At 40.5% G+C, this 24,941-nt stretch overlaps 1 protein-coding gene across 2 annotated transcripts in view; it reads left to right on the top strand.

The window, feature by feature from the left end:
- Positions 1–7,601: 7,601 nt before the first annotated feature.
- LOC141736526 (guanine nucleotide-binding protein subunit alpha-14) overlaps positions 7,602–24,941 on the top strand; it is a 76,862-nt gene continuing 59,522 nt past the window's right edge. For both annotated transcript variants that reach the window (XM_074570816.1, XM_074570817.1), the window contains exon 1: positions 7,602–7,803. In XM_074570816.1, the coding sequence (XP_074426917.1) occupies positions 7,683–7,803 (121 nt within the window). In that variant the 5' untranslated portion in view covers positions 7,602–7,682. The remainder of the gene's footprint in view (positions 7,804–24,941) is intronic.

Here is a 24,941-nt window from a genome sequence, read left to right as displayed (position 1 = left end):
ACCTGATTACAACCTCTGCACTAAAAGGAGTGCATAAAACAGGCTGCTTGGCATTCTTAGTTGAACACACTTTTTCTCTGTCTTTCTTACCCAATAACTCAAAGGTCTGAGGATCTCAAATGAACTGATGCATGAACTAAAAAAAAAACCTCGAAGCTGGCAGAATTAGAAAGGCAGGGTGGAAGGACATTATAAAACACCGAAGTAAGCAAGAATACAAGTAACTACTCTTAAATCTCCTGGTGGTAATGTGTTAGAAGACTGTGTTCTGGGGAATATGAATCCATCCAGTAAGAAACCGTAATTTCTCTTTCTAAAAATTATATGCAGGAACTTTTAAAACACAACATCTTTGCATGCAATCTAAAGTAGCCTCTTTAAAAACTGAATTATGACATAGAAGATTAGTTATCAGACCAGAGGCAGTTACTGCAAAGAAATCTGTAATAAAAAAACGATTAGAATCCTAGAATCATTTAGGTTGGAAAAGACCCTTGAGATCATCGAGTCCAACCATTAACCTAACAAACACTGCCATGTCCACCACTAAACCATGTCCCTAAGCACCACGTCTACATCTCTTTTAAACACCTCCAGCGATGGTGACTCAACCACTTCCCTGGGCAGCCTGCTCTGCTCCAATGCTTGACAACCCTCCCGGGGAAGACATTTTTCCTGACATCCAATCTAAACCTCCCCTGGCGCAACTTGAGGCCGCTTCCTCTCATCCTGTCGCCTGTTACCTGGGAGAAGAGACTGACCCCCACCTGGCTACAACCTCCCTCCAGGTAGTTGTACACAGCGATAAGGTCTCCCCTCAGCCTCCTTTCTCCAAGCTCAACAACCCCAGCTCCCTGCATTTATTATGGGCAAGAGAGGAGAGTTCCTGGAAGTAATCTATGTACCTGATACTTCAAAAGCACCAAATTACCAAAGCTATGGAAAATTATGTGAGCTATGGAATAAAAGCAAGCACAGAGTACTGCAAAGGAAAACGACAATTTTTGAGAAATTTATTAGATCAAGGGAAAAGATTCAGTAACAAGGGAGATTTGGCTAGAAGTTCATCTTAACTCAGTAGCAAAGGGAAGGGAAAGGAAATGAAACTTATAGAAAAAATTTAAAAGCTAGTCATAAATCACAGGAATTCAAAGGCAGGGAGTACAGAAAATGTTAAAGGGAAGTTTAAATACTAATGGCTCTTAAGGATAAGGTGACACTAAAACCACAGATATTTTAAACTACGTTAGAATATATTAGCAGTGTTATAGGTCCTACGTGATTTTATGCAAATGATAAAACATGAGGATGAAGAAATTATGAAGCAGGCATACCAGATGCTGATACCTGGTGTACGTCTGAAGGGAACATAGCAAGGTTCTGTCATGTGAGCGTGATTAAATCCTTTTTAATCCATTAGTAACTAGGGATAATTGTGAATAATACCAAGCAGGAATTAAAACAGGCCCAGACAACTTGCAGCCAAAAATTCTGAGGAGGTCTTGTTCTTTTTTGATGTGAAATTTTAATACATCATGAACTCCAAGAGAAATACCAGAAGACTGGAACAGTGCTGCTGCTGTTGTGCTCCTATCAGCTGTAGTTTAATTAATTAAATACCGTCAGTGGTCAGCACAAGTAAACACCTGGGTAAATTTTCAAAAACATTTGCCTGAATGTTACTGAAAGCTTTATGATAAACTGAAGAACAGGACGAGAAGTGATATAATCAGGCTTCCCGTTCAGGCTCGGCCACGGTCATGGCGCGATCCAGTGGAGATGGATTCTTTGCTCTCATGCCTTTCAGACAGGGGCGGTGGAGCACAGTGAGTAAAAACAGTCCATCCAAACAGGCTTTCGTGGGAGGTAATGCATTAATTTCAGTGAAGTTTAGACTAAGCGATAAAAGATAATATAAAAATGCAGAACTTTTTTGTATTTGCCAGGAACAGAAACACATATTTTTTCCAAAACATCTTTTTAATCCAATATGTTTCTAAGTCTCTCTTTAAACCTGCAATTACTTAATGTGATTTTATCAGCACTGTAAAATACTTGAATCTGATGGAATTTAGAGACTGCTGTTAGGGCTCATCGCTGTAACAGGAGATGGTGTGTTTAATTTCTCCATAGATACTTAAACATTTATGTAACATTAATTCTAATTAGTGGTTTTAATAGTAAAAATATAGGATTTCTTTCCTCATACAACGGTATTGTGGGCTAATGTGCATTAGCTCCTTTATTCCTGCACACAATGAGCCTTTACAAAAAACATTAGTAATTCTTAACAGCAGCACACACGTATAGAGTTTACTCAGGAATTTTTTTTTTATGTGGTCAAACCTTTAGGATTTAAGAAGAGTCTTTCCCTTATCCTTCCACTTACGAGAACAATAATTTGAAAATTCCTTTGCTTCCTCGTTTGCACATCTTCTTTACCGTCTTTTTTATTTCTCTCATGAGATAAGGTACACCAGCAGTTTTATTTTACTCTCATCATTTTTTGTTTGTTTGCAGTGTTAGGATAGCGGGTAACTTCACATTGCAAAAATGAGATTAGCCTACTATGCAATTAAATTAGCAAAACTTGGCTATGATAAGCCTCAGGCATCTGTTAGAAAGAAACCTGAGCTGCTGCTGGTTGTTTTCAAAGTATTCCTACTGCAAGGGCCAGTTTTGCCTTTTGAGAATTAGACTGGTTTGTGATTTCCATTCAATTAACTGTTCGCTTTCTAAGTACTACTTTAATTGGTATCCTTTAATCCAGGCATTTCTGCTGAAGGGTAAGAGTATACTAAATAATACGTACTTGGAAGGTGGTTGAATCTGGGATATTTTTCACTGCACCAGTATTTGGGGTCATTGAACCTGTCAAACTTGTTTGGGCCAGTAATAAAGTTTCTCTGAGTCCATTCCTTTTAAGGAGTGCAGCTACTGTGAGTTACTGAGCAATGACATGCACAAAGTACACAGAGTGCCAAAGAAAATAAACAAGTCAGCTGGAGTGAAACTTTATCACTGTGTAAAATAACAAAACAAACAGAAACTAAACCACCCACCCTAAAGAGAAAGCCACACATGATTGTTAGTGCAAAACTGAGTTTATTTTAATCTCCCAATTGTGAAATATGCCTAACGTTTGGAGTCTGTTTCTCTTTGAATCTCTGTATCCTACATAGCTGTTTACTCCTAAGAAGAGTGGATATAAACCACTACCAAATAAAAAACCTGTATCCATTTTTCACAGATTAAATGACCATGCTCTATGAAGGCCCGGAAAAAAAAAGATTTCTCATTTTTTCAGTACTTCTTGAGGGAATGACAGCAGGATATATCCAATGCTCTTCTACCACTACTCTCTTTCATAGTAGGTAAGAGCATGTTCTTAGCTAAAAATAGTTAAGAAAAAAAAAAGTATGTAATTAAGGAGTAAAACTGAACTATTATTGGTATCAAGTATTCCGCCTGTAAGTTCTCTCTCCATATCAACAGTGCCCAAAAAGCCACTGTGAGCCACCAAAAAAACCCGCTTTTAAAAATAGCAAAACTGACATTACTTCCCTCATTGAACCTACACTGATACATTTTTGCTCCTGTTTTTTCTAAAGCATGATCTGCCCTGCTTCTATACCCATTACCTTTTTTTTATTCATCCAACTACTTCCATGTAAAGCACAGAACAAAACATGAGGTTATGAAAGATCTAGAAGTTCCTTCTGCTGTAGCTGTTCTCCAGGTTCCTACCTGTACCCAAAACCACAAAATCCACTCTCTACCTGGTTGTTACAGAGCACTGTTCCTTGGTCTTTTAATTGGTACCCTCCTGATTCAAAGATGATTTGAAGGTAATGTTCACTCTTAAGGAAGCATACGAATAATGAAAACCTCATCAGCAGAACAGAGCAGTACATGATTTTGTGTGCCTTTGCTCCTGAAGAATAACAATGTGCAAACAGAAGGAAGAGGGAAGTACCTGTAGCTGTTTTATGATTTTGTTACAAGATATTCACTGAAAATGACTTCTGACTGTCCTCCATGAGGTCAAACATAACTACCACAACAGTTAAGAAAAACGAGTGATTTAAAACTTTTCCCAGTTGCATGCAAGCAGGGCTTTTTCAGCTACTTTGCAGTAACACGGGCATGCCAGACAATCAGATGTTTGAGTTCTAAGCATTTGTACATCACACCAGATTTTTTAAAAATCTCAAACCTACCCTTAGCAAAACAGACACTTTTTTTCAGCTGAGGGCAGTATTTTCACTACAGATGGTTATTTATATTGTAACCAGCTCTCAAGAAAAACTGTACTGACACCAACCTTTTACGTACCCCCCACTTTTGGCAGCCTTCTCAAGATTGTTGGGACTTCATGTGCCTGCATCTGTGGGAGAGGGTACGTCTGGCTAATGGAGGATCAGCCAGAGGGGTTAAGGGAAATGTGGTGACTGACAATAACTGGTCTAGAAAACACCACTAAGTCTTAATGTTCTGCACAGCCTCTTGGAGTGTAACTTTTAATAAAGCCTAGAGGCCGCTACAGACAAAAGTGTCTGCCAGGTACTTTGGGTGGTTGTATTTCTTTCTCCTCAGCTGCACCAAGAGTGATGTAGCAGCAGTTTGGTTAAACGAAGTCCTCAGGAGCTCAGCAGAAAATATTGATAGCCTTGTAATCTGCACAGTCCCATTACTCAGCTACAGGATAATCAAACCGTAAGCAATGTGAGTTTATTCAAGACAGCAACATGTAAGCTGGAAATACAGCACTGGTGATTGGAAGAAAGCTTAAACCCACACATAAATGTTAGCTCCAGGAATAAACTGCCCAAAGGTTTTCCTACATTATACTAACTTGTTCTTAGGTGAAGAAATAGGTGAAATACAGTGTAACACATAATACGCAGGGAACTCCACAGTCACTGAGAAATTGTTTAGAACTTGACTGCATTATGGCACAACTCCCCCCTCACCTGGAAGCCTAACCCTGATACCCATTTGAGACAGCAATCCGTGGAGCTTCCTTTTTCCTCTCCCTTCCCTTGGCTGTGACATTATGATGATTTTTTTTGTTGTCATCGGTGTTAAAGAATCACCGTTGAGGGAACTGGGACTCTCCTTCATTGAAAAAGGCTTTTTTATTGACACTTCTTAAGTGAACTGATATAATTCTGTGGAACCGTGGAGGAAAAACTCATATAGTATGATCCTGAGAACTCCTCTGTAGATGCTTATTTTTGCTTTTGTATAATGCTAATAAAGGTAAGACATCTACAGAAAGAATAAATTTGTACTTTGAATTTCTGCCTTGGAGAACCAGCCCTAATGTGGGAACAGAGATACGGTGTGAATTTTTCAAAGTTGTTAGCATAGTGGGAATTGTACTGCTGTGTACACTTTTCTGTAGTTGACCAAAAAAACCCTGATTCTAACACTTATCTCAAACTGTGTGTACTGGTCATCAAATACTATTAGACAAGGCAAATATTTACTTGCACTAGCAATGAATAACATTATTCAGAGAACAGCCACATTTATATGAACCTCCAGGATCAGCAAACTCAGCGGATCCTGACTCCTTTAAAACTTGCCTCCATTCTTATGCCAGGAAGGTATTCTAAAAGTTACTATCACTTAAAAGCACAAAAATACTTGGCTTTCAAATTATGAAGGAACTGCTTTATAATCACTTACTCATATATTTAATCGGCAAAGGTGGAGACAGTTATTTTCCATGGACCTAGAAATACTAAGCTTTGATTTTAAAAAATATTTTACATTCACAATACAAATACACACAACTGCCTATGGGGAAGAAATCAACAAATCAACCACTTAAGCTTGTTTAAATAAATATTTGCTTATCTTTCTATTTCCTAATGGTTTCACCTATCACTGTTGCATAAACTTTGAGTCAAAACCTTGTTGCTTGTTATTAAACACATTTAAAACTCTGCAAGTTCAAAAGTTCAAGTATCGTTACAAGGTTTGTTTTCTTTAGAATAAACCAGTAGAGTAAAAAAATGATAGGAGGATGACAAAGTAAAGAATTAAACTCTAAAGGAAACTTTGAACACATGCACAGAGAAAGCAAATCTGAGAAAAAAAAACTGCAATAGTTTAATTTTTAATGCATACACGGTGTTAATATAAACTGGGGGCTCTAGCTCCGGTGTAATAAATATTTCTTTCCATCCACTGCACCCCCTCCAAAAGAAAAAAAAAACACCCAAAACCAGGGAAAAAAGGCTTATTTCCTGAAATAACCTTGAAAAGAGATTTTAAAATCATGTGATTTTGCAGACCTTCAGTAGAGTGGCAAGGTCATAAATATCATCTTCTCCATTGTTTGCAAACTTGTAAATGAGTTTCAAACTCTGGGACATGATTATGATGTAGTGTTACATTAGCACGTGTGTCCTAAAATAGCTATGGAGATGATTCTGCCCAGAGAACAGAAAAGGCTGAAATGAAACAAATCGTGAAGCCACAGGGCCTCTAGCCTGAAGGAGTTCCCACCCTGACCACCCTCAGCATCGAGTTATAGTTGTAATTTTAGCAAAAGTGACTACGCAGTAGCTCTTTCTCTTTGGTGCTACAGTGGTTGAGCAGCTTGCTTGCAGTTCCACGTCCTCAAAGGAGACGGCAGTAATCGTTCTGTAGTAAATCAGCGTTTTCTATATCACAGAATACCAAACATGCCTTTTGTAATAGCGCTGCTAATTGCTACGTACCGGTATTACCACAGACGAACTACTTGTAGCAGGCAGAAGCAAAGCAACTGTTCCCTTACCATGAGGTAGGGGAGGCCCCCAGAACATGGATAAGGCACCTGGAGCAGCCTCGTCTCAATGCTCTATAGCTGCTCTGAAGGACGCGTGTTTCCCTGGAGCCGGCAAGACTTAGATGTGAAAGACTTTCCGAGGTTGTATTCCTTACAAAATACAAGCCAGTGAGTTCAATGCTAGATTCAACTATGTAAGCACGGAGCGAAATACAGCTAATTCAAAAAAAAAAAAAAAAAAAAAAAAAAACAACGCTCCAAAATGAAAACCCGCCGACACCAAAGGCAGGCGCGTCCCCCTCCCTTTCACAGCTTCCATCCCTGTTGAGAGGCAAAGGTTTTAGGTGGGAAAAGGGAAAGAAAGCCCCAGATACGGGATTTTACAATACGAACTCCTCAGGTCGCCCCTCAGAGTCACCAACCCACCACCACTACCGCCCCCCCCCGCGGGTACCCCAGCCGCCGGCACCCCCCTCCGCGGGCAGCCACGGGGTGTGTGCGGCTTGGGGATCGTTTGGGTTTTGTCGGCTGGTTGGTGTTTTTGTTGGTCTGGTTTTGGTTATAGTTACCTTGGGGGCTTTTGTGTGCGTATGAGGTGGGGTTTTTTTGTTTCGTTTTTAAGTCACCCTTCGCTTCCCGCCCCCCTGGGAAGCACCCGCAGCCCGCGGGCTGCCCCTTCCCGATCCCCCCCCGCCTTCCCGGGCTCCCAGCGCGGCGGGGTGGGGGGGTCGCTCCCGCCCCGCTCCGGCCGCGCCTGCGGGAGAAGGCGGCACCTGCCCGCCCCGGCCCCGACGCACCCCCCCCCCCCCCCCACCTCCCCCGGCGGCAGCCCCTCGCCGCGGCGGGGACGGCTTTTCCCTCCGCTCCCCTCCGGCGGCGGGAGGCGGGGGCCGCGGCCATGGCCGGCTGCTGCCTCTCCGCCGAGGAGAAGGAGTCGCAGCGCATCAGCGCCGAGATCGAGCGGCAGCTGCGGCGGGACAAGCGGGACGCCCGCCGGGAGCTGAAGCTGCTGCTGCTGGGTGAGTGACCGACCGACAGAGGCGGGGGCGTGGGGGCTGCCGCAGCCCCTGCCCCGGGGCGGGGAGACCCCTCGTCCCCTGGCTCGCAGGAGGTGGTGGGATTTCGGAGGTCTCCTTGCCGGTGCCCGGCAGCGGCTGGTGTGAAGTCGGGGCGGGGGGCCGGGGGGAGCGGCGGGTTTCCCCAAGCCCTGCGCGGGGCAGGGTTGCCGCCTGGCTGGCTGCCTTGCGAGAGAAACCCGCATCACACCCGAACGTGCCCCGGCGCTTGTGAGGAGGAGGCCGTGGTGCGAGATAGGGCGATGCTGTCGCGGGGCGCGGTGAAGGAGAGAGACCTGCGAGCCCTGTCCCCACACGTGGCCGGTGGCCGTGTCCGGGAGAGCAGGGTGGTCCGTGGCTCCGGTGTCCCCAGCCCCGTGTTGAAGGCCTGATGGTGAGGAGCGCTGAGAGACAGTGCCAGCCTGCTAGGCCCTGCCGCCTGCCCCTGTGCCCGGCATCTCCTCCGAGGCATCGTTTCCTACACCAGCCGCTCGACTTTGCCAATGAGGGCTCTGTCACTGGTGTCAGTTCGGCTTGGCGGAGGTGTTGGTGACAGCAGATGAAGTTGGCAGCTTTAAAGCCTTTCTAGCTGCTGCTGCTCCACCCAGACACCAGGCGCACCTGCGACAGAGTTCCTGCTGTTCCGATACCGGCCGGGGTGGGAAGCTAAACCCATGGCAGCGGCTGGAAGAAAACAAGAAACCTGAAACCATCTGAGACAAAATCTTAAACTAAGGTGAAGGAGCCTCAGTCTAGGAAAGCTGTGTTTTTCTGTGGCAGCGGTTCGTGCCCAAACAGCTCGATGCAGAAGCTCTGAGGTGTCAAAGCTCCCAGTGTGGGAACAGCTTCTCGTGCTATAACCGGTGGGGAGGAAGTCCGTGTCTGTCGTGCAGTGAGCTGGTGAGCTAGCGCTACCCTGTACTGAGTAGTACACGGGAGTACAAGGGAGGTAGCACTCCCTTGGGAGAGACTGTGCCATTGTCCCTGCTGCAGGTGGGTCAAGGTACAGCTGCTTGCATAATGCACCTCACCAAATAACCAACCAGGCTTCCAACAGTAAGTTTTTAGGAAGACTGAACAAAACCGTAGGTCAGAAACTAAGTTTAAAGAGGCTGCTCTCAATGTTGAATTACAAAAATGATTTTAACACGAAACTTTTTTTTTTAAAAAATGAAACTCCGAAACACTGACTTGCCCTCAGTGCTGTATGTCTGGTTTCCTATTGCCTTTTGCCTGTTCCCTTTGTGGACACCTGTGGTTGGCTAATGCAACAGTCTAAGCTGATGTCCGTTCGATTTTGGATTTCACAGTGAATACTTGTAAGAAACAAAAATCTTAAAAACTCCACTAGTGCAATGTTTTATCTGTGCTGCTGATGTCTTGAAAGATTGTGAAGTAACTTTTATTCTGATTTGCTTTTCTTCAGGAGCGCTTTTGGCTAGCTTAAGACCTAGGTTTGATGGAGAAATTAGAGCAACATCCCATGTCCCTATTAGCCATGAAGTGAAATGAGGCTATTGGGTGTTTTTTTAGGTGAAACTTGTCCATTACAATCTTTGAGTCCAAGTTTAAAATTGTAAGCAACTGTAATGTTATAAAGTGCGAAAGTAACTTTGATTACTGTCTGTGTTCATCTGCTAGTTCTTGCTGCACATAGTCAGCTTCTCCTTCTGTAAAAAGTACTTTATTTGCTTGTTGTAGTGGAAAGCTCAGGTGGAGCAATAATATTAATTCCTTGTGCAAAAAGACTGCTAACCTGTTGAAGAAGCAGCACACTTTCAAAGAAGAGACCTTTCAAAAGCACTCACCTGTGGCAGTACTCATGGGTCTTAGGGGAATACCAAGCCTTTTTTGAAACTACCTGTTGCAATAAACAAACTAAAACTTCGTTCTGAACTAGGTGGGACCAGTGCATGCAATACTGTAAGAAGAGTAACTTGTTTATGGTAGTAATTAATATTTTTTCTTCAATATGGATGTAACCATGTACATCTATATATTGCAAGTATACTTTAGAAACTGTAGTTTGAAGCATGTAGTTCTCTTCAATGAAAAGTAAAAATGTATCTTCTTGTCTGGCAAATTTAGCAGTTCCTTTAGTCTGTTATATGACAGGAAAAAAAGGTGATCATTATGGATTACTATCCATCCAGCAATTGTTTTGTTATGAAATAACAGATCTTCAAGGAATGATGCAGGAGTGGCATAAATGTGGCTTTTCTCCTTTCCCTAGCCTGTACTCTCACCTTCCAACTGCTCCAATCTCAGCTGCTTCACCTGCTTCTCTCTCAGGAGCTCGGGTGTGTGGACAGAAGCACTGTATTGAACCAGGAACTTCCATTCAGGTAGATGAGGCACTTTCTGGCATTCATTGCAGTAGCAAGATGTGTCTTTCAACCTTTTGTTTCCTTAAAAGAAGTCATTACCTTTCTACAGGAAGCACAGGAAAGTTCTAGATGTGTCAGCATGGTTAATTTTTTGCTTACATTCATGGACGCGGTAAAATACAACTTAGTATTTTTGAGTAGCGGCATAGGAATAAGAAACCCGTCTATGATGAAACCGATTTGAATTTGCACAAGTCAGAAGGATACAGACAAAGGAGCTAAACCCATATCAGAATAGTGGTAGTAGAGTCTATCTTACCATAGTCCTTAGTAGATCTGTCCATGTTAATCTAAATCAGTAGACTATATAAATTAATCCAAAATAAACATCTCTGGATTTAATATAAGATCAAAGTGGCAAGACTGAGCATCTAGAGTGAGCAGGATCTTTTTCTCAGCAGAGTAATAGATTTGCATGTTGGTTTGTCAGTTTTCTGCCGTAGCTCTCACTGGGTTGTAAGTGTTGGAAACATTTTACTCTTCCATTTTGAATGTGGTTTTTATGCATTGTTTTTATTACTGTCAGTGACCAGATCTGTCTGTGGTGAATAAAAGGCTGGTGGAAACCTTAAGGGCTGAGACAGAGCCGAGTTAATCAGTGAGGGTAATTGTACCTGAGCCCATGGGGGTGTTGGGAGGGCACAGTTAAGGCATCAGCCTGTGCAACTCCTTAATTCATGGCACATACAGATGTGTGTAATACTGCTGCTGTGCCTCAGCTCCTCACCATTAATGACCATAACGCCTCTTGGTATATCTTCCCAGGATATGTGCGCTAGAGGAGTGCTTGCTTATATCCTGAGTCACGAGGATGTATCTGATAGTGATTACTTGCTTTTCTGCAGCCTTCCTCCTCCATGATGTCTGCCTGCCTTTGTCACACGTATTTACTATCTGTGTTGGCTTCTGTGAACAGATCTTATGAAACTGAGAATTTACTCTGCTTATCTGCCTGGTAAATTTGTTCTTTTTCTTTCTTATCTGTTTGAAAATTAATACCAAGAAGATATAGTGCAAAACTAATGTAACTTGAATAGATGTGAAGAAAGAAGGCTATCTTAGTTTGAAGAATAATATTTTGACGTGCGTGTGGTTAATTCTTTTTGGTTTAGTTCATTTTGTTTTAGTAGTTTGGTAACACAGGATTCACAAAATTGACTCTAGAGAAAACTGATGCAATGAACAAGTGCTGGTTCTGGCTTGAGATTATGATTGTGTACTGTGGTTTCTAAGAGTAAATGACATAGTCCATTTATTTAGAAGCTAATCAGAGTGAACACTTGATACAGATCACTTTCAGTAGCCACAAGCTTCATCATGATGGGCGAGTTGTAAAATATTTATAAACTGTTTGGATTGTGCGTGTCTGACTGACATCATGATGCCCAGAGATAATATAAGCATATGTAAGAACAGCTCTACCAGTGTACAAATACATTTTCATTCTTGATTATTTCTGAATCTCATTACAGATAATTGGATCGAGGTAGCATCCTTTTTTTAAAAAATCAGTGTGCTTTAATATTGAGAACCTGTTTCTGCAGGGCTGGAGGTAGACTGGTCCCTGGATGAACATGCTGGGTAGGAAAACCAAGCATAATTTAAAGCAATACACTCAAACCTTTGCTCAGATTTTTACCCATCAGTATGCGTGTCAAGACAGTCGTTTTAGTTGAACTGGATTTTATTTCTGAGAAAGGTATGTTGAAGCTATCGAATGATAATTCATTTTAATTAAAGCAGCCTTTCTGCTCTTTAAATAGAGCAGTTTAAATCTTTCTCTTTACATTATCATTATTCAGTTTTAAATGTTTTAAGGATTGTATTGAGATAACATTCCTTTGTTTGGAAGTTTAGCAAAATGATCATTAAATGCCACTGCTTTGTGCCAAAACCATTTTTTTGTCTTCACTTCCAACTCTAGTATGCTCTGTGCTTAATTTTGGGAGAATTTAAGTGTTGTGTTTCTAGTTGAAGCCATCATTACCAAAGTGTCAGAGAATTTCTTGTGAAATGTTCAAAGGGATAGCAGTTACTAGACAACTAGTAGCAGTTGTTGTGAGATAGAACAAGCGCGATGTTTTGAGGAGGGAGAGGATGACACGTCTTTGTTGCCTTTGGTTTTATATTACCTGGTATACAAAACCCATGTAGTATTATTACTCTGGGAGGGGAGAGATTAGCAGTGAAGAGATGACACGATCTGTTGAGAATGTTGGCTACCTGTAAGGTCCCAAAATGATAATCCACTGAAAGGAATAAAGTGGCATCAGTGCAATTCTTCTATAAAGTGGCGTCTTACTGTGACCATTTTGTCTTTTTGGTGCACTGTCATTTTCTGAAATAGCTAATATTCATTCTTCATGTTCCCTGAAGAAAGCAACAGAACAGCATGAGGGAGAAAACACAATTGTTTTTCATCTGTGACTGCTATCATCAAGGAAGATAATTTAATATTTTATTCATTTCATCCCATCTGGCCTTGTTTCCAAAGGAAATAATAGTATAATAGGCACAGCAAAATTAGAATTTTCTGAAATTATTGTTTTACTTAAAAGGGAGGTTAGTGAGTAGTATAATGTAATCATATTTACTCTTCTGAAAGAGAAAGAATGAAGAAATGAACAATTATATTTTTATGATAATGCTATTAAATCTTCTGTTAACTGCAAAGTGATTCTTGTTAGGATTGCCTTCAGATTACTTTCTTTTACCGTATTTACTTTACTGTTCTTTGTACAAGTTACTTTGTTTGCCTAATATTAGTTGAAAGAAGTAAATCGAGTAGTGTATCTTTCTGCTTCGAAACCGAAATACAAGGACTAGCTTACAATAAGCGCTCAGCATTCTACAGCTCCCCTGTTGTGCGGGAATACCATGTATGAAGGATACGTGATTCACCGTGGAATGGAAGGATGCAGGCTCTTCAGGATGGACAGGCAGGGGAGACGAGGAGGGAGTGTCGCCCTCCGTGTCAATCTACAGCTGGAGTCCATGGAGCTCCTGTTGCCTTAAAAACTGATTTATTTTTTTTACAACGTACCTTCAAAGACCTTGAGATTGATTTTGCCGCTTCTTAATGTTAATATACTGTGTTTAATTTAATCTTTTTAATTTGGATAGTCAATTAAGCATGCAGCTTCATTTGCAAGCATCAGAAAGGGATCAGAACTAATTTCAAATTTGTTTTCCAGAAGATGGAGCTTTCCAAAAGGTGGAGCTGTCTTTGCATGCAGAATGCATGTTGTATTATCCAGCATGTTGGAAGTTTACCTTGACTGTGTTACTTTCTCTGGGTTCAGTTTGTTTTAATGTATTTAGATATTGCTGTATTTTTTTTCTTTCTGGGTTGTTTTTGTTTGGGTTTTTTTGGTTTGGTTTTTGTTTTGGTTGTGGTTTGTTTTGTTTTTTTTTAAATAACTTTACTTCTTTTAGTAACTGTTGCATGTAGCTGCCTTTGCAAAGTAAGGTTTGAGGTCAATATCATTGAAAGAGAAAATTCTGGAAAAAAAAAATTTAACTGTTTTCAGTCAGGCACCACATATTTCTAATTACAGTACTTTACAGATTCATGTGAATATTTTTCCACCTGAGTGGTATTAAGAGTTACTTTAAGGCTTGTTTTGGAGGGAGTGATCAACTTGCTGCTGTGTCCTGAAGACTCTTTTTAGTCCAGGTGTTTATAAACCTGAGCACTGAAAAAGCTTACTCGAAACATGCTTTTGGGTTTCTGCTCAGAGGGGTTCCCTCATAGCTGACAATGTGTAAAGTTGCGCAGGTTGCCACTTTCAATATGCTAAAAACAAAGTTAATTTGATTAAAGTAAATAAAACCTCATTCTAAAATTAAAATCTGATTACAATAAAGCACATAAGAAGTCTGAGGAGAGAAATCACTGGTAAATAACAGGTAACGACTAGTCCATTTTACCCAGGTACTTTCCTGTTTTCAGCCATTAAATTCATCTAGCCTTTAAAGGGCTCTGAAGAAAGATTTTGATTTCTTTGCTTAGCAGATGACAAAAAAAAAGGTGAAAAATTAGGTCATATTGATAACTTTTATCACTGAAATTTCCATTCTGTGTCATACTTAATTGCTGAAACTTAGCAGTAGCTCACAAACATTTTTTTGGTTATGTATTTTAAACCTTGTGTTAAGTGGCCTTTGAGCTGTCTTGTATCTTAATGCTTTTCTGTAGTTACTATGCTTTGCCTCACATCTGCTACATGTATAAAATTCTCTGTAAATTTAGATGAAGATTTTGTAGATATAACTTCATTTGCAGCGTTTCTTGAAACAGTAAGCTAACTTTTCGGTATGCCTAGCAGAGTGTGGTTTTCTACCCGGGCCCTTTTCCACTTCTCAAATACGTTGCTTGATGTTTGACTGTTGACTGTATCTCTTTGTTTCTTTCTTAAATAGGGATAGTAATCTGCTTTTGTTTATCTGAAATACTGTGTCTTACGAAGTCTTCCATCAGTTCCTATGGAAAGCAGTTTGCAATATCAGTGCTAAAAGTACTGTAAGATAGAGTTGAAAAATGAACGTGCCAACGTATGGCAGCCTGTTATGAAAAAGCTGTAAAATTTGCGTTTATTTATATCAGAATCATAGAATGATATTGCAATTTCTTGGACATTCCAGTTCCCACTGTTGGGTATTTAACCCAGATTAATAATTGCAGCATAGAAAACTTCGAAATGATTTTTCCATCACTTCTGTTTGCAAATTTTTCACTGATGCACGACTTGAAAACAGATCACAGAGAGGGAGCATTTACCACTTAAAACATATATGCTTAGAGCAAGAATTATCAAAAGACGTGTGAAAATATGTTAAATGGTAAAAAGATAATTATGTAGTTTTTGTCCAGTCTGTGCTTAGCACAGCAATATTCATGTTTCAGGTCTGTTAAAGTTGTGGGGTTATTTTGGTTTCAGCTGGGAAAGAGTTAATTGTCTTTTAGTGATTCCTGTGAAGGAACTGTCAACAATGCATATTGTTTTAGTTGTGTCAAGGGGATGTCTATATTTTCCAAGGCCTCTTTCCAGCTTTCCATACATGCTGAGAAGGAGCATAGACAGAACAATGGAATGACCGAGGGAATATTCCGTTCCACAAAGATCATGTTCAGTATGTAAATAGGGGTTGATCGGGCGGGGGGGCGGCAAATCCACGATCACCACTCAGGGTGGTGCCAATTCACCAGGTGGTGAGAGTGACCTTTGTCATTATTATTATTGTTATTTTCCTTTTCTGTTACTGTTCTATTAAACTGTAGTTATCTCAACCCACCTGTTTTTTGCCTTTCCTTTTCTCCCTCTTCTCCCTGCCCTTCTGGGAGAACTGCAGGAGTGTCAGCTGGGGTTAAACCATGAGAGGGGTTTTGTCCAAAAAAAGAAGAAAAAAGGAACAAGATTTGATAATGTGTTTAGTGCCTTGTTTAAGGAAAATTAAATTTGAGGCCTCTTTAACTCAGGTAATACAAATTAAGTATACATTCTCCTAAATTAAAGGCAAAACATGAAGGCCAACTTCGTTAGCTGTGATTTTGCTTTTGTTTTCTCAAATGTCCTTTTAAAAAGGTGTCCTTTTCCAGGTGATTGAATAGTCCTCAGGTGGATATCTGCTCCACTGTGGACCTCCATGGGCTGCAGGAGCACAGCCTGCCTCACCATGGTCTTCACCACAGGCTGCTGGGGAATCTCTGCTCTGGTGGTTGGAGCACCTCCTCCCTCTCCTTCTTCACTGACCTTGGTGTCTGCAGAGTTGTTCCTCTCACATATTCTCACCCCTCTTTCAGGCTGCTGCTGTGCAGCAGTTTTTTCCCCTTCTTGAATATGTTGTCCCAGAGGATCTACCACCATCACTGATGGCCTCAGCTTTGGTCAGCGGTGGGTCCATGTTGGAGCCGGCTGGCATTGGCTCTGTTGGACACAGGGGAAGCTTCTGGCATCTTCTCACAGAAGCCACCTCTCTACTAAAACCTTGCCATGCAAACCCAATACAGAGGTTCCGTTTGGGTTCCTCAGTGGTAATGCTCCTCAGTACTGAAATAACCATTTCTACTATGAAAGTGTTAGTTTAACAATGACATGTTTTTATTTCTCAATGCTGAGCTAATGCCTAAATAGCTTATAGCTTATATGATAGCAAATGAAGGTATCTTCAAACTGGAAGCACTGGAAAAAAAGAATTCTTGTAAAATAACATTTAAAAAAAAAGGAAGAATGGGTTTCCGGATGTATTACATACTTGTAACGTTTTGTGATTCCACTGCTAGTCCCAGGTCTCCTGTAGTTAATTTCTTTCCAATGTGATTACTTTTCCTAGTATTTGTATTTGTCCCCATCTTTTGCTGAAAAAGCATTAGAAATTTATGCAGAGCTTCTTGGAAATATCTGTAGTTAGCCACTGGTAGGAAATTGCATGCAACACTAACTGAAAAGCAAAACACTGTAAGTAAATAAAAATATGTGTCACAAAATAAGCCTTTCCTTTTAAACTTACTAGTAAATACTCTTTCGACCTAAAGATTTCCAAGGTAATGGTGCAGAGTGCTTATCCATTATCATATATTTTGAAAAGCAAATAAGTTCCCAACCTGATACATTTCCTTTGGTAGGAAAGGCCAGATAATTCATTTTAGCCCTTGTGACATGTCCATTTCACGATTCCTAGCTTTGTGTTTGAAATGAAAATGTGTTTTGTATAAAAACTTGGCATCGATTACCCAAGCAGGAAGCTTTTAATGCTTAACTTCGTTTTATTGTTACCTCACAATCTGAAAGCCACGTGTCAGCCTGTGGTTTTTTTCTGAGGTAGCACCTTCTGTGACACGGTGCTGTGTGATCTTCGAGCAGGAGCTGGTATCTCTTACTTGACAGACACATGGGGGTCCTAATTTCCAGTGGGAATTCTTAAATGCTAGCATAACGGATGTCAAGACAAGGAGTTTGCAAACCTATGTTTGGGAGGAGTTCCTGCCAATCCCATAGTGCAGAGTTGCCAGACCTTTACTCTGCATGTTTATTAGTGTACTGTAGGTTTTCCTTTTTCTTTCTTTTTCCTCCCTCTGTTACAGAGCAGTGTGAAAACTTGAGTACATGAATGCAGTTTATTTCACTGTAAGTTTTCACTGGCTATTAAATTATTTTTTTCTTTGATAACTTTTACAGTGTCAAGACTTTTAAATTCTTTCTCAGTGCTTTACCTGCCGGTTCTTGCCATCTGCACGTGTACAGTCACCTCCCAGCACAGCTGTATTGGCAGGTTGCTGTTAAAATGACACCTGAAAAGTTCAGTTCTTACTGCTAAGAGAAAGAAGAAAGGGAGCAGATGTGTCACTTAGAATTACCAGCTGACCTGCGTACTGGCAGTCTGTCCCCAGGGTTAAATCATAATTTCCCATGCAAAGGAATTGAGGGCCTGTAAAATCTTAGGATGGCAGTTTATCTAGGGTAGAGCCTAGATCGCTAGCATCTGTTAAAGCGGCTGAGTGGCTTCCACTGTGCTGAGTATGGTTTGGACGTAGAGTGCAATCCCTAACTAATACCTGTTTTACCTCGTAATTTACCATTGCTAAGAGTAATTGTGTGGTTACATGCTGGAATAAAGTACATATTTTTATCAATTTTTGCTTTGTGAAACTCATCTGTCTAGGATGTATTCTGTGTTCACATGTGCAATTCAGGGACTTGCGTGGAGATATTTTTTCATGCTCATGAATTACAAATATTTAATTCAAGAATTGTTCTTAGGTGTCAAAAAGATCTTTGAAATATTCTCAGAAACTCCTATGAAGGCTGCTTTGATTAGATGACATAGTTGTAACTCAGGTTACTTAGAAGCTACAGAAAATACCTGCCTCAGACATTAGTATGATTTTTCTCAAAACAATTTTGGTTGACTAGCTTTTTGAACTGGCTACTCCTTTATGACTGCTCTTTTTTGATGGGACACCCATTAAACCGTTTCTACCACCCTGGCAAATGATGGCAGAAATAATCTTTACCGAATTTATCTTGTCTCTTAAATTGTTGTTTGGCTATTTTTCTGTTTCTTCTGGGTCTGGAGTAGGGTTTTGTAGTTGTTTCTTAAGTGCTATACATAATGTATATTGAAAAGGTTAGCTATGGACTTACTGTATGTAACCGTAAGGGCCTGTATGGATCTGGAGGCTGTATTTTTCTTCACTGCAAACCATAACCTCTAGATCTGAGTTATAGTAATTTCCTAAGGAGGATTAAAACTCTGTGTTTCAGGAGCACTGATTTATTCATCTCTTTGTCTCTTTGATAAGATCCATCCAGCTGTGCTCAGTTTAATACAACAGCCACAGGAAAGCAAATATTTTTAACTTGTTGACATATGTTTATGTTCTCTGGGAGCCAGAGTAGAAAAAGATTATTTTTACTGTAAGTTCTTTTATTCTTTTTTTGGGAGGAGTGGGGGGCATCTACTGCTTTGCCCTTTGAATTCAACTGTTAATAATAACCGTTTTGTTTTCAGGTTGCAGTGGTTTTGATTAAGCTCATGAGCCCAAATCTTGTTTATTTTTTTTGCTAGTTTACACGGGTGTAAATTATTGTATTTTAAATGGATTTATATTATTGTATTTATGTGTTACTGGATATAGCCACCTTTTAAAGTCCCCCAAGAAATTTGTAATAGTTTCTTCTTATGCTGACAATCTTTTAAGAAGTTCTTCAGCCTCCTGAGTGCCCCGAAAAACAGTTTCCTTTCAAAATATAGCAGTATTTCTTGGCTATGGTGTAAGTTTGCACATCACTCAGCATTAATCTTAGTATTCACATAATAAATACAAGTGTTCCGTGAGGGCTTTCAGCTGTTAAAATTAAGCTCAAGAAGGGTTCAGTACCAGTAGCTGGTTTTTGGCTTCTGCTTAGGTTCCTAGCATTAAACTCTACTTCTTTGTTATGCTCTACAAGATCCTGGCTTTTTTTGAGGTTTGGTAATTGTTGTAGATTCAAAGCCTAAGTCTGAACTCAAAAGTTTGAACCTAAAACACATGGGATGACTATGTGTTTGGTGTTTGCAGCTGTGGAGAACAGCGGAAGTATGAGCGACGCTTTAGCCTGAGGGAAAGATGGTAAGCGTTAACTGAGTGTGTACAAGTCTTATACACTTTAATTTAGTGATCAAACTTGACATTGTGGCAGCACCTGCTGGGTTCTAAATCTAAAAAGGTCTATGAAATGGTGAGGGATATTATGGTCGTAAGTGGTTGCAGATGGTTGGGCAGGCATGCAGCAGCATGTGGTTCTGGCCCCTTGGAGAAACCAGAGTTGTTGTCAAGGAACTGTAATAGCAAATGACTGTGGCTAATGTCAGATCCACTGCAAAAGCTCTGGCTTTGATACCTACGTGCCCATTGAAGGACTGCGTGACATTATTCAGTGAAGACTAGCTGGGAATTAATTGCATTTAGTAAGTGATACCATTCTGGATCTGATCTGCTCCAGATTGGGTCCTGGTTCTTTAGGTGCACTGATGAGGTCCTCTGGGGCTGGGAAAATATTTTGGTCTCAAATCAGAGATTTTGGAGGTAGAGACAGGAGGTTTGAGAAGTGTGTCTCTTAGAGTCAAATTTATTTTTTTTAACAGCTCCCTGAAACAGCAAAACTAGGAAAGATCGGATTATCACCAGCCTGAATTACTTCACTTTTTCTTTCTGTTGCTGTGCTACAGAATTTTGGTGATGTGTAGGTCTGGTTCAGATGCTTTTCCTAGGTAACCGGACAGAAATTAAGGCATGAAAAAAAAGGCACATGTGTATGTACAATTGTATGTATTGTGTGTGTGCATATGCATACATACACGCAGATGTTTTTTCCCCATTAACCTCCTCTTTCTCAATAATATTTAAAAAAGAAAGCTGTGGAGCTGCTGATTCAGGGAGAACAAAAAAAGTGGAGGATGAGGACAGTCTTCATAATTGGCAGTTAAAATTAGTATGTGGGAGTTGGGGTTTTTTTGTTTGTATTTTGTTCTTTGACTATCCACAAAATTTGTTTCTGGCAATCCATAATCTTACTGGCATACTCCAAAATGCTTACCTGCTATCTTTTCTGATATAAAGTCAGTACTTCTAGCCTTTTTTGACCATCAGTAACTAAACGGTACTGCTAATAATAATTAAAAAAAAAAAAATCTGTAGGAGAATGACAGAACATCTGCAATCTGTGGTCCAAAATTCTACACTAAGTTTGGGTGGTATGCAGAACTGGATGCGCAACAGCTGTGCTTTGATCCCACTCAGCTTCTTAGGAGACTGTTTCCGTTTAGTTATCACTTCTCTGGATAAGATCCTATTCTGTCCATCTCCCAAAGCTGTACAAGACTGGTGGGGTTCAGGTTCTTCCCTTGTCCTCTTTGTGGCCCAAATAGTTTTTTCAAGCTCAGTATTATTTTGGCTCAATGGGAGTTTTATACGAGGTGACCCTACTTCTGGGGACAGGTTTTCAGTCAGCTTCCAGATTCTTCCTACCCCACTGCTGTCGAGGTTGGAAGAGACCTCTGGAGATTGTATTGTCCACATCTCTGCTCAAAGCAGGGTCACCTAGAGCAGGCCACCCAAGACTGTGTCCAGTTATGTTTTGAATATCCTCCAAAGACAGAGGCAACTTGCCTGGACAGACTGGTTGCAAGTTCATTCACCTTCACATTAAAAAAAGTGTTTTCTTATGTTTAAACAGAATTTCTTACATTCCAATATGTCTGCATTGCCTCCTGTCCTGTTGTTGGGCACCACTAGTAGAAGGGTCTAGCTTCATCTTCTTTACTCTCACTATACGCTATTTATCCACACTGATAAGACCCCCATGAGATTAGTCTTCCCTATGGGAAACAGTCCCAGCTCTCTCAGCCTCTCCTCATGAGAGATGCATCATTTTAGGGGCTCTCTGCTGGACTCATGCCAGTATGTCTGTATCTGTTTTAATGGGGAGCGCATATCTGGACCCTGTACTCCATATGTGTCTCACCAGTGCTGATTAGAGTGGAAGAATCACCTCCCATGACCTGCTGGCCGCACTCCTCCTGATGCAGCTCAGGAGGCTGTTGGCTTGTGTTCAATTCGGCGTCCACCAGGATCCCCAAGGTCTTTTCTGTCACGCTGCTTTCCAGATGGTCATCCCTCAGCATGTACCAGTACCTAAGGTTGCTCCTTTCCAAGTGCAGAACTTTGCATTTCCTTTTGTTGACCTGCGTGAGGTTCCTGTTGGCCCAGTTTTCCAGCCTGTTGAGGTACCTCTGAATGGCAGCACAGCCTTCTAGTGCATCAGGTTTTCCACTACTTTCCAAATTGTAGATCTCTCAAAGATACCACGTTTATCAGACAGAGCTTATTTCAGGTAAACCTTAACAGGCATGAGTTCTGTGCCATCCCATTCAATGCTGGTAAATGTGACAATTTAGAGATGCTTGTACCTTTTCTTGAAGTTCTACCCTTTCTTGCAATCACCAGTGCCAAATGTACTTGTGAAAAGTAACCTAGTAATCCTTAGTAAATAACATTGTGCTTACTAGATAATATTCAGCATAATTTTCTATAGTTAGGCTACTTTTTGTTAATTTGTTTTCCTGTTCTGCTTCCAAGTTAAATTTCAAAAGTGTGTATGATCAGGAAACATCTTTGTCACAGCCATCCTTCTCATATTAGACTTCTCCCCTGAATATAAGATGTTGCTATAGTTCTTTAAATAGTTCTTGTGTCCTGGAACACGAAAAGTGATCAAGTATATTTAACCTTTGGTTATTTAAGTGAAGTTGCAGCATTTCTTACTATGGGATACTGTGATGTGTTAGGTACTTGGGGAGCACAGAGTTTGAAAAATAGAGTTGAAACATCAGATATAAGCCCACAAATGTAAAGCTCCCTCACCAAGTGGATTTCTTAGCTCAAAATATAATATTATGTTATTCAATGACATGAGGAAAACTCTTGTTTGAATTGTCAAAAAGTTAGACCCAGTCTGTCCACAGATCAAACTGTCATTTATGGGTTTCTATAATTTATTCTCTTTCAGTTGGTTGGATTCTGTCACAACCTAGGCAAAAATAGATTCTTTTTTTAAAGAAAAGTTTATTTTACAAAATATTCTATTAAAAACTCTAAAGCCTTTTAAAAATCCTATTATATAGTCCCCATCACAAATGATTAATAATTGTCTTTGCATCTCTAGTGACTGCAGATGACATGTGAGTAGTTAAGTTCTCCAAAACTTCCCCTGTTCTTTGGCAAATTTGTAAGGGATTTCCTACTCTTCTTAGTTTAAGCTTTTGCAAGACATAAGCTTTTAACATATGCTACTGCCAAGTACCACACCGAAGATACCTAGTTCAAGGTGTTTGATGATGCTACAGACTTAAGGAGTTGCTGCTTGCTTTCTACTTCCGCAACAGCAGAGCGACCCTAAAAGATTTGGAGATACTTTGGCCCTAGGATGTGAAGTTAGAGGAGAGGATGGCTGTAACTCTATTTTGCCCTTAGTGGGCCACAGATAACAAAGTTGGTAGTTGAGACTGAATGACTGAAATTCAGGTGGTGTTTGCATTTGTCATTCAAAGACCGTGTCAGTAAACCTTGCTCAGTTGCAGTATAATTTAATGGTTCAAAGCTGTGGGAGATCAAAAAATGACCAAGATGACTGTGAATGACCTTCCAGAAGGTTATTTCACAGCCAATAGTGTTTGTCTGCTTTGTATCTTTGTATATAAGGCAGCAAAGTTAGAAGAAATGCATTGAGAACAATTTTGTTTGTATTTTAAAGATTGTTTCATTTCAGATTAACATTTCGGATGGCAAATTCATTATTTATCAGCAATTTGATAAGCAGTCTAATAAAGTTCTCTGGCCTTTGTAAATACTTAAGTATTCCTTCTGAAATGGGAATTTGTATCTTTTCTCAGAGTTATATACAACTACCCATAACAGAGTTGTGAGTTCCCTGCACAGGACCTCGGTGGGGATTGGAATCAGTGTTCTCTCTTTTTGGAAGCGAAAGAAAACATAACTGTGGCAACAGCAAATTAGCCTCCTTATGTTCAGCAGCACAGAGTGGTAATTTAAGGTCTGGCTAGTTAAGGATAATACCATAAAAGATTTTAGAAAAACAATTTGCAATTTATGTATTTAAGCAATATATTATTGGATCGTACAAGGTGGGATTTACTTTTGATTTAAAGACAAGTCAGGAGTAATTAGTGGTAGATTATTTTTTTTTAAAAAAGTGATTTCAGGCAAGTGTCTAAGTCTCATATAAAGTCAAGAGAACTTAGGGTCCTAAATTGCTCCGCTTCTTCAGAAGCAGTTAGGTTCCATCCTCCATGGGGGGAAAAGAGAGTGATCCTGGTAGTTAGACTGTTAAAGTTTGGTGGGAAACTTCTATTTAAATCGAGTGCTTGCTTGTTTATAAGACAACCTGGCAAAACTTTTGTGTAGTTCTGAGGAAGTGTTGGTAGATTAGTGTTTAGACTAGGCCTCAATTTGGTCTTTTGATAAAGTTCAAAGTCTGTGAATGCTGACAGCTGCTGATATCCTGCTTCTGCTTTTTGTCTTGTGAGTACCTTGGGGCTTTGATTTTGTCCCACGTATCACAGGGCTTGTCCAGGTTCCCCCACACCTTCTCTCGGGTTTGTGCCAAATACACATGCAGAAGGCTGATGATGTTCAGCTCTGCGGTCGCCATTCGCGTGTCACTGAAGTAGTTTGTATTTCACTGGTGGTCTGACTTCTACTCTAAAAGAATAGGGATGGCTGCTGTGCATGGAGCTTTTGCTGTCCTTACCTAGTGAGGCAGAAGTGCATTATGGCTTCTGATTTCAAACCTGGTTTCCAAATTCTCTCCTGTCTCCACAGCTGTTTAATTAGTGCAGACAATATAAGCAATGAACAGGACATATGAGTGTCTTGATTGCGTTTCACCTTGTTTTTGGAAAGATCTGCTCCCAGCACTGCTGGAAGGACACGGAGGAGCTCGTTGGACACATCTAATGCTGCTTATGGATACAAAGTGTTTAGCTGCTGTCTACATAAAGTTTCTTTCAGATTGTAGCTAGACTGCCTGGTATGGTGGGGTTTTGTTTTAATCTTTTATTTATAAGCTCCTATCCTATAACAGCATAATTGTCATCCGTAGTTGAATTTAAAAACACTTGTCCTATGCTGTCACTCCTATTTTGCCTCTGTACCAATGGCATGTGTAGCTGTAGCTATGTAAAGAACAACTTTCTCTCCTTCTGCCTTGTTAAAAAAATTATCGATGTGTTCTTGACATCTTTCCCTTGTAGGTAAAGAGAGCACATTATCATGGTTCTTGTAATTCTTCATTGCAAGTTTTGTGTTTCCTGATAGTACTAGATTCCGTCTAGGCTTTTCTTTCTGTCTTTAGTTTTAAAATAGTCTGGAAGAGTAGGGAAAGCAGCAAACAAGGAGATGAAAGGTTGAGCACATACTCAAAATCACTGTCTGACATGGATGGGGAATGAAGGAGGTGCACATAACATTTTAGTGGTGGTAACTTCCAGGTGTCCTGGGAGCAGGGAGCTACTGCCACGCTGGTACGCTACACGTGGTGGACCTTATATTCTGCTTGGCTCTGGCAGATGTGGTAGTGGAGGCTTGCCTTGCCAAGTGGGAAAGTTTTGCTGATCGACTTTACTTGCCATGTTTCTGTACAATGCAGAAGGTGG

Source organism: Larus michahellis, chromosome Z (assembly GCF_964199755.1).
Source record: "Larus michahellis chromosome Z, bLarMic1.1, whole genome shotgun sequence".
In the NCBI taxonomy this organism is placed as follows: Eukaryota; Metazoa; Chordata; class Aves; order Charadriiformes; family Laridae; genus Larus; species Larus michahellis.
This window is presented reverse-complemented; position numbering and strand designations above follow the sequence as displayed.